Source organism: Siniperca chuatsi, linkage group LG21, assembly GCF_020085105.1.
Source record: "Siniperca chuatsi isolate FFG_IHB_CAS linkage group LG21, ASM2008510v1, whole genome shotgun sequence".
In the NCBI taxonomy this organism is placed as follows: domain Eukaryota; kingdom Metazoa; phylum Chordata; class Actinopteri; order Centrarchiformes; family Sinipercidae; genus Siniperca; species Siniperca chuatsi.
Genome location: NC_058062.1, coordinates 20,267,246 through 20,283,440, shown reverse-complemented (window position 1 = coordinate 20,283,440; position 16,195 = coordinate 20,267,246). Strand labels below are relative to the sequence as shown.

General features: G+C 39.2%; 1 protein-coding gene across 1 annotated transcript in view; it reads left to right on the top strand.

The window, feature by feature from the left end:
• LOC122869275 (ornithine decarboxylase-like) overlaps positions 1 to 16,195 on the top strand; it is a 51,907-nt gene extending 35,712 nt beyond the window's left edge. The window contains exon 5 of the mRNA XM_044182097.1: positions 16,122 to 16,195. Within this exon, the coding sequence (XP_044038032.1) occupies positions 16,122 to 16,129 (8 nt within the window). The 3' untranslated portion in view covers positions 16,130 to 16,195. The remainder of the gene's footprint in view (positions 1 to 16,121) is intronic.

The following is a 16,195-nucleotide window of genomic DNA, read 5'->3' as shown; positions in this document are numbered from 1 at the left end:
CACTTATTTCAGAGCATTTATTTTCTTTAATGATGAAAAAATACACACGCACACAGGAGATGAGCAAAGTAAGACCAGAGACATTAGGAAAGACTAAAACTTCTTACTACACCATCTTATCTAACTACTTAGGAGAAAGAGATGGCTTGTGAACATCATCAGAGCAGACCCGTCCATCCTCCAATCTCAAGATGCCCTCAGAAAAGGGGGTAATGGAGTTTGTGAGGCCGACTTTGAACATGAGAATGATTGTCCAAATGGTACAGCCATACGTAGTCTTTTAATTTACTAATTTTCTATGAATTTACAACTCACACCTAAATCAAAATATCCTACAATCATCCTTGAGAGGAAGGGAATAGCACAATTAAGAATTGTTAGTAAGAAGACAAGAGGTCCTAATAAGAATATATGTTGCAGCAAGAGAGAAAATGTCTGATGGGCAATGCTACACAAACAATATCAGCTGCCCTAATCCCCCTCCATCAAGTGGTGGTAGACGTGTGCTACGTAGAATCGATAGTTTATTGTTATCTCTATTGTATCTATCTATTGTAAGGTGGATTTCAATGCACATTTCTTAATAATAGGGAAAGCTTGAGGAAGAACTGAAACTGTAAAGGGAGAGAAGACTGCAGCTTGAGCAGCAACCCAAGAGAGAGCGTGACAGAAAAAGAAAGATGAATGCACAGCTTCATAGAGAAAAGGCCAGCAAGACGAGACTGAAAAATGGCCTGCGAGCTCAAGTCAAAGACCTTAAAGCAACGTAGGCATTCCTTACAATATAGCTGAGGTGTAACTACTTTGTGTGTGCTGTTTTTTTTCCTTTCTCTTAACTTCCCTCCCTTCTTTAAAAGTAAAACCTGTGTTTATTCTCTCAAGGCTTAAAGCTGAAGAGGCAAAAAAAAAAAAAAACCTCTCTGATGACGATGCAGAGTTTTAATGTCATCAAATGAAAACTTCCGGCCGAAAACAGAGAGGAAGAAAATTCCCAGCATCGATCAAACAACTGGGTGTGCAGATTTTCCATCATAGCCCGAACGCCTACAGGACGTTGAGAAGGCATTTTATTCTTCCATCCCCATCAACAATTCAACGGTTCATAAAAAATAATGTGAACCATTCCTGTGTAGTGGGAAAATCTCATGGATCATGACATAATTATAGACCTAGTGCTGTGTCAGCAGTTCATAATATAGTTAAATAACATATTGTAATATTAGACTTTCTGCACTATTACACACACATGTGGGAGAAGTTTGCCCTCAGGGCTTTCTGCCAGAAAGCCTTACTACTTGGTTAGGTTTAGGCACCAAAATGACTTTATGAAATAAGAAAGGCCTGAAGGCAAACTTCTCCCAAGTGCGTGTCCACACTGCATTGACCTCCTTTCAGATGTTTTTGTGTATGTTATAGAGCATGGCCTGTAGACTCTTTGTTTGTCTTGTTTGTTAGTGTTCACAATTGTAATTTAGTTCCCTCCAGAGGACGGTTTCACAAAGATATTTTAGACTTGTCTGTATTGTTAGGTCCGTCTTAATTTTGATCTTCGGTTAGTCTAATGCAAGTTAGACATTTTCACAAAAATAAACACTTACTTATTTTAAGCCTAAAAGGTTAGCCAACCTACAACCAGGCCATCTCGGAACCAAGAGCCAAGTTTCCATGGTAACAATCAGCGACATCTGCTGACCAGTGGCATGTAATGACAAAAAAAAGAGTAAAACATGACTCATAATTTGTGATTTGTTAACAACGTCCTTCCTACGTTCGTAGTAATTACTAGCTGTTTTAAACTAGCGATTTACTAAATCGGGTTGCACCAGTCAAATGTAAGTTATGTCTTAGCTAGTAAAGCCTTTAGTAATGTGTAAATAGGTTACTAAGTAACATTTGTGGCAGCGTCCAAGTGAGACGGTAAAAACTTAACAAAGTAGCGTTACACCACACAACGGACATTTTTGGGTCAAATCTGATACTGCCGCAGTTAGCTAGTTTGGATGAGTGACTTTTATTTCTAAAAACGAAATTTCATGATACTTACAGTAGCATTAATCACATTTGTTATGATAACTGTTTGAGATATATTAGTGTTGCCAAGGAATGGAGCCTGCACACTGTGACTACAGTTGACACCATTTTGATCTAAAAAGTTGCATCGCTCCTCTTGTCAAATTATAAATTACAGTCAGAATTAGAGTTGTAGTGTGCAGCTACAGTCGATCCCTTAGTTAACACTAATCTCTAATAGCCTTGAAGCTAATGTGATATACTCTCTAATGCTTGTGGTTTGTAATATTTAAGGGTGACAAGCGTCAGAGAAAAAAAACTTCTTGTGAAGGAAAATAAATCACTGCCCAACTCCAGGTTCAAGAACAGCATCGCCACCAGAAGGGAGCTTGAGAAATGGCAGCGGCTAAAGCTCCTGCCTCCCAATAAGGAGATCGTGGGTTCGTGGGATCGATTCCCGGACCAGACCAACATCACACAATCTCTCTGGGTGGAGTCTGCATGTCCTCCCCGTGTTACCGTGGGTTCTCTCCGGGTTCTCCGGCTTCCTCCCACCATCCAAAGACATGCATGTGTAGGTTAATTGATAACTCTAAAATTGCCCGTATTGAATGAATGTGAGAGTGAATGGTTGTCTGTCCTTGTCTGTGCGCCTGCGACGAGTTGGCCACTGTCCAGGGTGTACCCTGCCTAAGGCCCAAAGTCACTGGGATAGGCTCCAGTCACCCGCGACCCCTAACGGGACCAAGCGGTAGAAAATGGATGGATGGATGGATGGATACAAGAACTAAAGCCACTTGGCTATACATTTAACTACACTGAAACAGATAATAAAATCACAATTAGTGCTGTCAAATTAATCTGATGTGAAACATTTTACAATTTATTGAAAATATATTGTTCCAACTTTGTACAAAGTTAGGTCAAACAATTTAAATAACATTATATATATATATATATATATATATATATATATATATATATCTCGAAGGGAACTTTTCATAACATGGCCATATTGTGAAGAACAGCCCTGCCAGGATCCATTGTAATGCCTGTTAACATACTGTAATGAATGCTTTTTGTTAATAAAGAGAATGGTTCCTTTCAGCTGGACAGATAATAGGTTTTATAGGGGATTCATTAGAGTAAAGACTCTAATCTAAAGATTTGGTTCACAAAAGTAGTGAAATAAAGGTGAGTGCTACAAATCCTAACACCAGGTAAACTACAAATCCACAAAAAAAAATTATTTACTATTTCTGTTACATTATTTTTCCATAACAGTTTTGTAAACATTTTTACACCAAGGCCCTTTAAGATATGTTTGGGTAATTGTTTTGAACTCACTTACTTCGGGACTTAGGACAGTGTGACAAGTGCCACACAGTACGAATCTATCTCTGACATCGTCTTTTTTTTCATCATCAAATTTGTCCTACTTGAGATAGTCATGAACTAGACAGCTATGTGTAATGGATGACTTTAGATGTATATCTGAAGTCATCCATTACAACCGATTCTCTCCACCTTAAATATGCCTCCTCTGGGCAATTTTATTAAGAAACACTCCATGAACTTTCATTGTTATGCGGATGATACCCTATTATATCTATCGATCAAGCCAGATGAAACTAACCAGTTAGCTAAACTTCAAGCATGCCTTAAGGACATAAAGACCTGGATGACCTGCAATTTAATGTTAAACTGAAGTTATTGTACTTGGCCCCAAACACCTCCAAGACACATTATCTAAAGATATAGTTACTCTAGATGGCATTGCCCTGGCCTCCAGCACCACCGTAAGGAACCTCAGAGTTATCTTTGATCAGGATTTATCCTTTAACTCCCACATGAAACAAACTTCAAGGACTGCCTTCTTTCACCTACGCAACATTGCAAAAATCTGGCACATCCTGTCTCAAAATGATGCTGAAAAATTAGTGCATGCATTTGTTACTTCTAGGTTGGACTATTGCAACCCCTTATTATCAGGCTGCCCGAATAAGTCCCTTAAGACTCTCCAGTTGATCCAGAATGCTGCAGCATGTGTACTGAGAAGAACTAGGAAAAGAGATCATATTTCTCCAATATTAGCTTCTCTGCATTGGCTCCCTGAAAAATCCAGAATAGAATTTAAAATCTGTCTACTCACCTACAAAGCTCTTAACGGTCAGGCACCATCGTATCTTAAAGATCTTATAATACCTTATTACCCGCTAGAACACTGCACTCCCAGGATCCAGGGTTACTTGTGGTTCCTAGAGTCTCCAAAAGTAGAATGGGAGCCAGAGCCTTCAGTTATCAAGCTCCTCTTCTGTGGAATCAGTTACCAGTTCTCTCCTCTCTCCTTCTGTCACTGTCAGCAGGTATTTCTGCCTCTGGAGCTGCAGAGACTGGATCTGTGGTTGTGGGCCACTTGCTGCCCCCATGTTCCTGCTCCACAACTGCTACTACAGTTGTTGCTATTGGCTCTGTTACTAATACTGACATTATTTTTCATATAACTGTCATTCCTATCATTATTAATTTATTAATATTAACATTACAATTACATTTCTACTATTTAAAAAATTCTAGGTGGTATTTGCATTGTGCGCCCCCCCCCCCCATGTTTAGACATGTGCAGAAACACGCAGGTCACGGCTGTGTGGGTAGCTATAGCTATTCTACTGAAAAATACTTTTAACATTTGCCCTGGAGTGGCCATAGAAAGAAAAAATAAATATCTAGGCCATATTTTACTACATCAAGTGCTCGAAATGCTATGGCGTGCACACAAAATGCAATTCATTCTTACCTTTTGATTAATTTGTGGGCACAAAATAAAATTCGTTCCCACCTTTTTGGTTAAGATAAGTGCATATACAGAGAGCCAGCACAAGAGACCAGCCTTCTGTCCTGACTCCACTTTAATGATAATGAAACAGGAAACGTGATTATGTATCTACCCAACAATTAATTTATCATGGCTGGTAATAAGAGGAAATGTAAGTGAAATGCTGAATCTCACAGCCCCTTAGGACGTCTGTGTGTGTGTGTGTGTGTGTGTGTGTGTGTCTGCTGACCCCTCCTCCTCTCAACCCTCAGAGGAGAGATATCTGGCAGACAAAAGACATCTTGACATCCAAAGATGAAATGGACATTTAAGTTGTATTTAACTTGATTTTATTTTACTATTTCATTTTCTGTTACATATGTGTGTATAACCTATATATGGTGTGTTGTCATAATAGCAGATGTTGTATCATATATTACCATGTATGACATTTAATTTACACTGTTAATTACTTACAAGTGGAAAATATCCCATTTTATCCATAAAAGTGTTTGGTGCCTTCCAACAACTGATGAGACAAAGCTTTACCATGGGAGAATTAAACTTAAAACTTTATTAATTCATTTGAATTTTTTTTGATAAGATAGGGTGGGAGTAGAGTGAAGGTTCGCTCCTTAAACACAAACAACACCACCCCCTCTTACAGAAAACTTTAAGACAAGAGAGACTTCTTGTCCTCAGTCTCTTGCTTTTCTTGCCCTGGTCCTGTTCACTGGTCAACCTCAGCAGTTACTCCTGTGGAGGAGGGGGGGGCAACTACCCACAGAGCAACCAAAAGCGCATGGAACTTGGGGAGGCACAGCTGACTTCAACCAACCCGCAGAGGAACCAAAGGTGCACCAAACATATGGAAAAAGGCAGATGTCCAACAACTCTGAAAGAAGGAAACCTACTTGGAAGGTACTTCAAAGTTAGAAATGAACTTAAGGTTATGACTAGTGCACCATTTAGACTTAAGTCCGGTATGTGTTGCCCCAGGGTGTAACCTTTATGCCTAGTATTGAGCAGGCGTAAGTTGGAAAAGTCTTGGAAAAGTATCCATGGTAATAATAAAAATCACACAACCAGGAAGAAAACAATGGCAGCGCGTCTTGTTTACAGATTAAATAATGAAATAGCAGGCCAGGTTATTAGAAGAGTGTCCTTCGCTCTCCAACGCCACCTTAAGCATTAGCTATATCCACCTACCCACCCAGGAAGAAGCAGCAAAGACCAAGCAGGACCTACCTGGTATTGTCGGGTGTATTGACGGTACTCACATTCGTATCCAAGCCCCCTCTGACTATGAATATTTGTATGTCAATCGAAAGGGTTTCCATTCTATTAATGTTCAAATTGTCTGCAACCCAAACATGGCCATTGTCGACCTTGTTGCAAGATGGCCTGGGTCGACCCATGATGCTCACATTCTCAGAGAGAGCACACTTCATGGGGAATTTGATGCAGGGAGAGTGAATGGTCTTTTCCTTGGAGATGGTGGATACCCACTGAAGCGGTGGCTAATGACACCTGTCATCGTAGCGAGAACTGCAACGAGGAACATTGTTGAGCGCTGCATTGAAGTGCTCAAACGCAGGTTAGTAACTAGTTTATGGACATAAACTCATGTCAACAAATATTAAAAAAGACCAGTATGCAATGTGTATAATCTATATTATCTATATAATCTATATATTACTTTTTGCCTTGATATATAGGCTATAGTAAAGCCATTTGAGACCTGCTTGTGATTAAGGGCAATATAAATAAACTTAACTTTTAACTAAAATATTGTGAAATGTCATTGACTAGCATATATTTGCATTGCTTGTTAGGTTTCACTGCCTCCACAGTGAAATGCGAACGCACAATATTTGTGTTCAAAAGAGAATCCCCCTTCCGAGGTAAGGAGAAGTGGTGCTGGAGGCGGCTGAGAACCCCGTGGCTCCTGTCATCCCTGAAGATATCGCTGGACGACTTGCCCGCAATCGTATTATAAACAACTTATGGACCTAGAATATGTTGTATGTTGTAAAATAATGTTGTAAAAGAATGACTGACCAGTGTCAGTAAACTAACATTGCTGTTTCAAATGATTTAATTTAATTCTCATGTTGTTTTTTTTTGCATTTAATACAAAGCTATTCGAACATTTAATTAGCTTACCTTTGTGATCACATATATTTTTATTCTTTATTTTAAATAAATAAATATATTATATATAAATAGATTATATGTTGGTGCCTAGATGTAGCCTACTACTGGTAAATAAATAGATAAATAGGCCCAATATATAAATAAACATATATTATAAATAAATATATAAACATAATAAACAAAACAACAGTAAAAGCAATCTCATACATTAATGCATGCCCTCTAAAGCTTCATAGTATTTTTGTCATGGTTCGTGGTGGGGTTACGTTTTGTGGCAGGCCAAAAATGCAGTCTGAAAGAAATTGTATCTCACTCTAACTTTTGCTAGGAAAGAAGAAACTTCTCCATATTCACCAAGGTCATTAGGCATGATGTGAAGTATACACAAAATAAAATACTTGATAGTAGGCCATCATCTGTGCATTATAGAGGGGGTTACATATTTTGGCAGCCTGCATGTCCAGCCTGGTAGTACGAGTAGCCTACCTTAACCGCTTTGTGTTGTGGAAAGTGATATTTGAATACAATGCATTATCATTATGATTATAATGATTATTATTATTATTTAGCCTTTATGGAGGGGGGACTCAGAACCATTTACAACAATATTCAAAGTTACGCTATCATTTACCATATAAACATGGATTACAAGGACAAAATATTGTTCATAATGCTGCATTCAGTTCAATGTACATTTCGAGTCAAGTAGATGTACGCAGTGATCTTGATTTTATCATATCGACCACAGCTGTTTGAATGAACAACTTCCTTATAAAAGGTTACAGCTACATCCATGCTACATCCAGACACGCTGCAGTGCTCGGTGTGGGAAGCACACTCCCCCATACACATCAAATAAGAACAGCTGATTTCAGGCACGCTGGGTCAAAGAAAATGTATAGCCGCAATAGCCAAACATGAGGTAAAATGGTCACACTACAGCAGTCTGACGGCAGTAAACTGTTTCTGCATCCATAATCACTGCTCCTCCTGGTGGATAGAAAAAGCATTGCAACTGGTTTTACGCACAGGGTTTTTTCGGGGCGTTACGAGGCGGCGCTGCATGCCCTACGTCATCAAGGGGAGATCACATACCAACCAAGTGCAGAGCAGGGACCCAGCGGGTCAGTCTGGGCCCTGTCACGGACAGCCGGCTTGTGGCTGGTGGGGTGCGCCCTCTATTGACCAGCCGCCACTGCCTTGACTACTTCTTTGGTCTGATGCGTAGTTCAATGTATGCGATGCTCCACGACACCGCCGATCTGTTTTGAACTTAAGTACAGACCCTCCCCTGTCAGCTGGCCTGTAATTTTAGATAGCCAAACCACCTAGCCTGACCTCTTTCCCAAGACATTTCTCAGAGCTGTACAAAGTCAGGCTTTTTATGCCTTGGCTTCGGAGGCACTTAAGTCATAATTAGAGGTTCTTGTCAGGCAAACGATTCAGGCACTGAACAAAAGACCAATGCTTTCGTCTCTCCTGAGAAGTAAAAAAAACAAGACTTACTATAGGGTCTGTGTACCCTCCGTACAAAGCTGTGTTCAACTTGTTTGATAACAGGATAAACAAATATACAATGCATTATTTTGTTTTTCCGTCTTTTTGTGTGTAATAATAAAAAAAAAAAAACAGAAATCCACATGCTTTTCCCGTTTTCGTCTTCAAAACGGCAATTGGAATAGAAGTTAAACCAAAACCAGAAAACAACTTGTTTTTCACTTTTATTGTTATATAGTATCTGCCCCTACTGCATCTGTACAAAAACATTGTCATTGGCTTTGCTTGCTATAACATAGATAGATAGATAGATAGATAGATAGATAGATAGATAGATAGATAGATAGATAGATAGATAGATAGATAGATAGATAGATAGATAGATAGATAGATAGATAGATAGATAGATAGATAGATAGATAGATAGATAGATAGATAGGGCCGCTTTATTTACTAGTGTAGTTTGTTTTTGTACCTGTTTGCATCAGACAGGTCAACGGGTCGCTCTGACAGGTGACATGGACAGGATCGTGGTCTGTAACAGGGGTTCCACAAGGATCAAATGAGGGCCCCAGGCAAGGCAGTGTTTTTGGATGAGAGAAAGAGAACTGGCATCAAGAAAAGTTAACACTTCATTTTAATGCTATGAATTGTGTGTTTAATGCGTTCCCATGACATCCTGCATACAAGAACAAAGCTAGAACTGTCTGTGTGTGTGCAGAGGGGTTTTTTTTTGTATTTGTATTATTTTGTGGCAGCCTAGAGTCATTTGCACATGACTTAGTCAAGGTAAATAGTGGATTATTGTATGCAAGGCACTTTTCAAGTGTGTCCCGCTGCCTTCGTGGTGATGGTGGTAGGCATTTAATTATCTGCAGAAGGCTTTCTTCTTTCTTTCTTGCAGACGTTGCAATTTGGTCTTCCATTACCGAGCCAATTATGAAATTATCTGAGCCTGAATGCAAGCTTTCAGGGCTCCATGCTTACGTTTATTTTTAAGTGCGCTTGTGCCCCTAAGTTGAACAAGACTAATTCTGCGTTCACGTTATGAGGGATAGTTGGAAGAGATGGGAAACATTCCCATGATTATGACTTATTAAACTAACTCCATTCAATTTGGATGTAATCACCTAGGTCCAGTATGTAACATTTAGGAGGAGCTATTGGCAGAAATGGAATATAATATTTAAAAGTACGTTTTAATTAGTGTATAATCACCTAAAAACATGAATTGTTGTGTTTTTGTTACCTTAGACATTTTTAACTACAAAGGGATCGGGTTCCCTTCCACAGAGGCTGCCATGTTGCACCGCCATGTTTCTACAGTAGCCCAGAACGGACAAACCAAACGCTGGCTCTAGATTGGGCCTTTCGCGTTTTTCGCAAGTTTGGTCACTTGGAGTCTGTTCTCAGACAGGTGTGACTCTGAAAAGAGGTCCTGTTTGCCTTCTAAATAATGGAAAGGAGAAATTTACATTAGTTTAACTATGTCAACTAAAATATAAGGCATGGCCAGACATGAGTCAGTTATATGTGAAATGTTTGCCAATGAGAGTACCAGCTAGCTGTGGAAGCTATCACTCATTAGACAAATATTGGCATTCTCTGTGATAATTTGACTTGATACTAGATTGTTTACTTTTGTGCTTCATACATTAAGTTCCCTTTCTAGATGAATTGTAATCACTTTGGTGATCCCCTGAATTTATTTTGTCCAATACTTTGTTGACGACCAAATTCCTGCAAATATAATTCCCATTCCCATCAGCCTCAGCTGTACTTTGTGTTTTGTGCCAATTAGCAAATGTTAGCATGCTAACGTGCACAGCATTAATCTTGTTAAAGAAGGCTCAGTAATTTTCTAAAACAGCTGGGGCATAGTTTTTAGGAAATGTTAGTCAAACAGGAGGAAATAGTGCAATTGCTGGGGACTATTTTCAGCTGTCACCAGAAGCCTACGCCTTTTTCTAGGAGAGGGTGGAGGCTCGTACTCCTCCTCAGATGAAGACGATACATCAGGGGAAAATGACAATCGCCATCGATATCTCTCCCCCATCAGATTCTCCCTCACTCCTGTCCTGAAGCATTTCCAGTGCCTCTTGGACATTTAGGTTTCTTCTGTTACGGTCCATTTTTAGATTTTTACTATCTTTTAGAAAGCTAGGTATAGCCTACTGTAAGCTAGTCATGAACTAAGAGATGTAGGGGTTTTATTTTAACAGAGTTACATACATTTGAAAACGCCAAATGACTCCTTGGCAGTTCTAGCAAAAATAAAGAATATGTGTTTGAGCAGGCTTATGTTATTGCTTTCCCCATAACCACTAATATGCCAAAGGAGCCTTTAAAAATGTATCCACTGTGGGTATCATTTTGAAAAAGCTGTTTTTGGGTGAGAAACTGTGGATGGAGAACCATTAAAAGATGCATTTTTTAAATTTAGCCGCCTTAGTGTGGATATACAATACTAGTCTGGCCTGGCGATGCCTGAAACTCTCAGTTAATTTTCAATTTCCATGGGGCGTTATCAAACCAAGACAGACCAAAATGCCTCTGGATGCAACTGAATAGACCTACAACCAATCAGAGCAACGAAACGTGACCAGCAGTTGGTAAATTAAACTTTTACCAAATCCTGTTGGAAGTACGGTAAACACATCGTTCTTATCAACAAAAGCTTTAAGTGCAGTTGTTTTGTACTGTACAGTTCATTCAATACTGACGAGATAGCGGATTCAACAAAACTTTCCACAGAGCAAACCATCAGCGACCCAGATCCAGGTCGGGTGGAAATCTGTCTGAATAGGAGGGGGGCAAGATGTATCTGCCAGAGCAAATGAAACATGAGCTCAAAGATTCATCAGGTTCCCAGGCTAAGGATGTACTGTAACAACCAGAATAAACCACAGCTTTCCCCCTCTGGTTGTCATATTACTCAACACCTAACCTGTTTGTCTTAGTATAATGAGTGTAAAGATCTCTCTATGTGGAAGGAAAATGAAACTGAGAATTGTGATACTGACATTTTAGACAATGGAAGGACCGTTGATGATTTCATAGGCAATAAAATAAAAGAGCTTGGTTCAGGGGTGAGTATCAGACATCATGACACTTAAGTTTTCCTGACTATGAATCTCTAATTGTGCTAAAGTATTGTGAGATAGTTTAGATTCATGAGATGTGCATTTCTTTATACTCCTGGGGAATAACTGAGATAATAATTTCCCTCCAAGAGGATGGCATTGGGGTGCACGGTGGCAGAGCGGCTAAAGCTCCTGCCTCCCAATAAGGAGATCGTGGGTTCGTGGGATCGATTCCCGGACCAGACCAACATCACACAATCTCTCTGGGTGGAGTCTGCATGTCCTCCCCGTGTTACCGTGGGTTCTCTCCGGGTTCTCCGGCTTCCTCCCACCGTCCAAAGACATGCATGTGTAGGTTAATTGATAACTCTAAATTGCCCGTATTGAATGAATGTGAGAGTGAATGGTTGTCTGTCCTTGTCTGTGTCTGTGTTCGCCCTGCGACGAGTTGGCCACTGTCCAGGGTGTACCCTGCTTAAGGCCCAAAGTCACTGGGATAGGCTCCAGTCACCCGCGACCCCTAACGGGACCAAGCGGTAGAAAATGGATGGATGGAGGATGGAATTTCTCCTTTCTGTAAGATCCAGTTAAATGTGTTAAGTAATAATGGACAAAACTGTGGCTTTAAAGACTTGTACCCCTGTGTGCTAAAACCATCTGAGCCTGGGGACTTACCGACCTTTAATTTAGAGATGGCCGAATTCAATTCAATTCTTGGTTGTGCTAGATTTTCATTTTGTGAGCTTGTGAGTATGGGTAGTTCTAAAGAGCTTAAGAAAGTGTTGATATGGGTCTCATTGGAGGTCTGGGGCTGAGATTATAGCTCCCAGTAAAATGTTTCAAAGCTCTCTTGAATTTTTCCTATTTTATTTACAACAATTTTTGTTTTTCGGTTCTTTATTTTATAAATTGTATTTTCCACTTGTTTGCGTAACATGTATGCTAGATATTTAGCTGATTTCCTCCTACTTCATAAGTATATGCTATATATATACACACTGAAACAAGTCAATTATTATTTGAATCCATAATAATGGATATTATTACTGTCAGCAAATTGTAGCAGTTTGAATTTTCCTTGAAGATCCGCCAATCTTTGCCTTTTAAGTTTCTTCATATATGCAGTGGTAGAAATAATTTCCCCTCTCATTACAGCTTTCAGTGTTGGGACTAACTGTAATTCCACTACTCTTGGTGGTAACTAGACATGCCCGTCCGGGCCAGTGATTGTTCAATCAACTTGCCCTGCGTATACTTGTACTGGCCCTGGGCACAGAAATACTACAGCTGTGTGTGCACTAACATGAGAATTGAAGCAGACATTTAAAAGTAATGCAAAAGGTACTTTCCCTAGTAACTAATTACTTTTATATGCAGTAATTCAAGTAAAAAGTAATAGAATTACTTTTGAGAGAAGTAACTAATAACTGTAACTAATTACTATACATATCCATCAGCATACTTCTGTTTATAGTAATGCTATCTGTATTTAATGTCCATAGTACCACTTGTAAAATATTTTTTTAATACTGCTCTATCCTGCATTTATGCACACACTTTGTATCCTGCACTTCCTTATTGGACTTCTGGTTAGACCTAAACTGCATTCGTTGCCTTGTACTTGTACATGTGTAATGACAATAAAGTTGAATCTAATCTAATCTATATTTAAGTAACTTGCACAACACTGATTACTGGTGATACTACCCCAATATCATTAAGGTCTGTATAGTCATTGATGTCTTCCTTTAGTCTCTCCATTATTTTTGGATCATTGAGTATATTTGAATAGTGTTTCTTTTTTTAAATTAGAGACATAGACATTGGGCTATGGTCTGCCAGATCAATCATTGTAATATTATAATATAAATGTATAATGTATATGCTAAATGTAAAGAAGTAATCTATCCTTGACTAAACTGAATGCGGGAAAGAATAGTGTGTATAGTCTCTACTAGTAGGGTGCAGTTCCCTCCACACATCTATGATGCCCAACTCTCCCATCATTGATTTCACTTTCCTAGTCAGATGTCTATTCTGAACAGTTGCTCCTGATTAATCTAGTGTAGGGTTTAGCCTGATGTTAAAGTCCCCGCTGCAGATTACCACACCGTGAGAGCTGACCACGAAGTCAAAGATGTGTCTGTAAATTAACCATTCGCTTCCCGGTGGAGTGTAAACATTCAATAATGCTATTTCAGACCCTTCTATTCTCCCTGTGATCTTGATAAATCTTCCATCTTTGTCCTTAGTCTCTAATATATGTTCATAATTAAGTGCACTTGATATAAGAGCAGCAACTCCTCTCTTGTGGCCTGACTTATATGAAGAAGAAAATACATGCCTTTTAATTTTGCATGTTCGGATTGACCTGTGTATCTTGGAGGAAAGCTATCTATGCTTTCCCTTTTTTCAATATTGACAAAATCTTACTTCTCTTAATTGGATTCAAAACCACATTGACATTAAAAGAAATTATTTTCACAGGTCCACCTTGCATGGTTTAAATTGTTTCGTCTAATTTTTATTATTTTTAATTATCAACCTTTTTGATTGCCACATTTTGCACCCTCTCCTCATTCCCTCCAACCCTCGCTTCTGCTGCATCTAACCTCAAATTAGTTTTTGCAATTTCTCCTTTAATGTCTTCGAGCTGTTTTTTTGTTGTCTTGTCTGAAATCACGTATCTCTCTGAGGATCAGAGTCAGGTTCACCGACTCTTCCCCGCCGTCCATGCTGTCACTGTCCAGGGTAGCCATGGACAAATATAATAAACGTAAACCAATACTTCTATTATTTTGACTTTGGGGCAGATTTCTGTCACTTCTGTTCTTTTGGTGACCCGGAAGTCCTCCTGACGGCACTTTGATGTCCATAGAATAGAGAGTCCCTCCCCTTGGAGGACTATTTTATTTTAGGTATATAATTTTCAGGCTGACATACAAAAAGGAGGTGCAAGTTAAGGAGTTATTAAGTAACACTGTATAATATGATATTATAGGATATTATTATAACATTTTTTTCACACAATTGAAATGTCAGTGTTTAGGTTGGGTTTGTCAAGTTGTACTACCACCACTTGGAGTGTCAGAAGCTGGATCTGTCAACCATTTATCTATTACTTATATATTACTATATTTTCTTGCTAAGTGTCCTGTTTTCCTTCCAGGACCATTTAAATTATTAAGTAACCTTTAAACAGACAGTCCACCTGAATGTACATTACTTTTTTCAGAGGTTGTGTGGTCCACATCACAGAAACATTCTAGTTCCAAATAATAGACTACTGTCCCCTGTACAGCAGGTTAAGTCTTTGAAAATGAAATGTCAAATGCACTTTGACTTAAATATTGCTTATTTCTTAAAGAAAAAATATCAGGTTACATTGTTTATATTGCATTTTCATATTGAATTAACATTTGAATATTGTCCACTGTACAGCGGGTTACAACTTTGAAAATGAAATGTCAAACAGCTGAACCATTTTCGTTTTAATATGGTCATAGAGTGCCCATGTAAGTGTATGAAAGTGAAAATTGCTCAAATAACACATTCATATGTGGGAAATTATAATGCTATTATGGAATTACATTTTCAAGTTCACATTATCTGTTATAATACACAGATTTTGGACCCAAAAGTTAAAGCGAGTTAAAGTGGTTAGTCTTTGGTTTATTGTACGAACAAGTTGAAAGAGTAACCAGGTGTGTGGAGGGAAGCTCCGTGAAGCGAGGATGATTCCCAGGTTGAGGCAGACAGTCCGTGAGCACAGGTAGACTGGGCGAGGACGGCTGGCTGGAGCGGAGCAGAGGTGAAACCCGCGGTGAGAAGCTTCTGAAGAGCCGGTGAGGAGATCGGAGGCAGGTGTGAACCTGAACACAAGGAGTCAGAGGATTAGTCATGGACTCAGGAAACATGCGGGAAAACTTTCTACAATACAAGATCAGCGGCCGAGACGTTGTACCACTAGTGTAAACGGATGGATAGATACTGCATGGTCTTGATTGGTGGATGGAGAACAGGTGAGTAGCAGCAGATGAGAAGCACACCGAGTGGTACAGCTGTACCATGACATTATCATTTGAATATAGTCCCGTATATGCTTCCATTCCATCCTTTTGCATATTTGATTTTTGTAACTTTCATTATTTTGCATGGATTTTTTCCAGACAGTGAGGACAGCCCTAACAGAATGATGTACGACCTTAATGATGGAGTGTATGGCTCCCTGAGTTGCCTTATCAGTGATCCTGCCCACACTGAGGTTGAACCAAACCTTCACAGGGTAAATAGCATGGCATTGGACATAAATCTTGAGGTGTGGAATTGTTCAATATGAATGTAATTGCTTGGGATACTGGGCTCTAAATTAAGCACAATGACCCAACCTGATATCTTCATATTCGGTAATTTAGATTAGTTTGTTTAAAATGTGAAACAGCATGTTGGAGGCTATCACTCACCATTTGGCCTGAGAAACCTGATTTAAACAAATAGATTTTGGGAGAATGTGATAACCAGTGTGACGTGGATTTTATATTTCAATGTGCTCTATGCAGGCTGTTGAGAGCAGCGAGCAGAGATACCGGTCTGTTATCTGGGGTCCAACCTGCGACAGCACTGACAAAGTAAC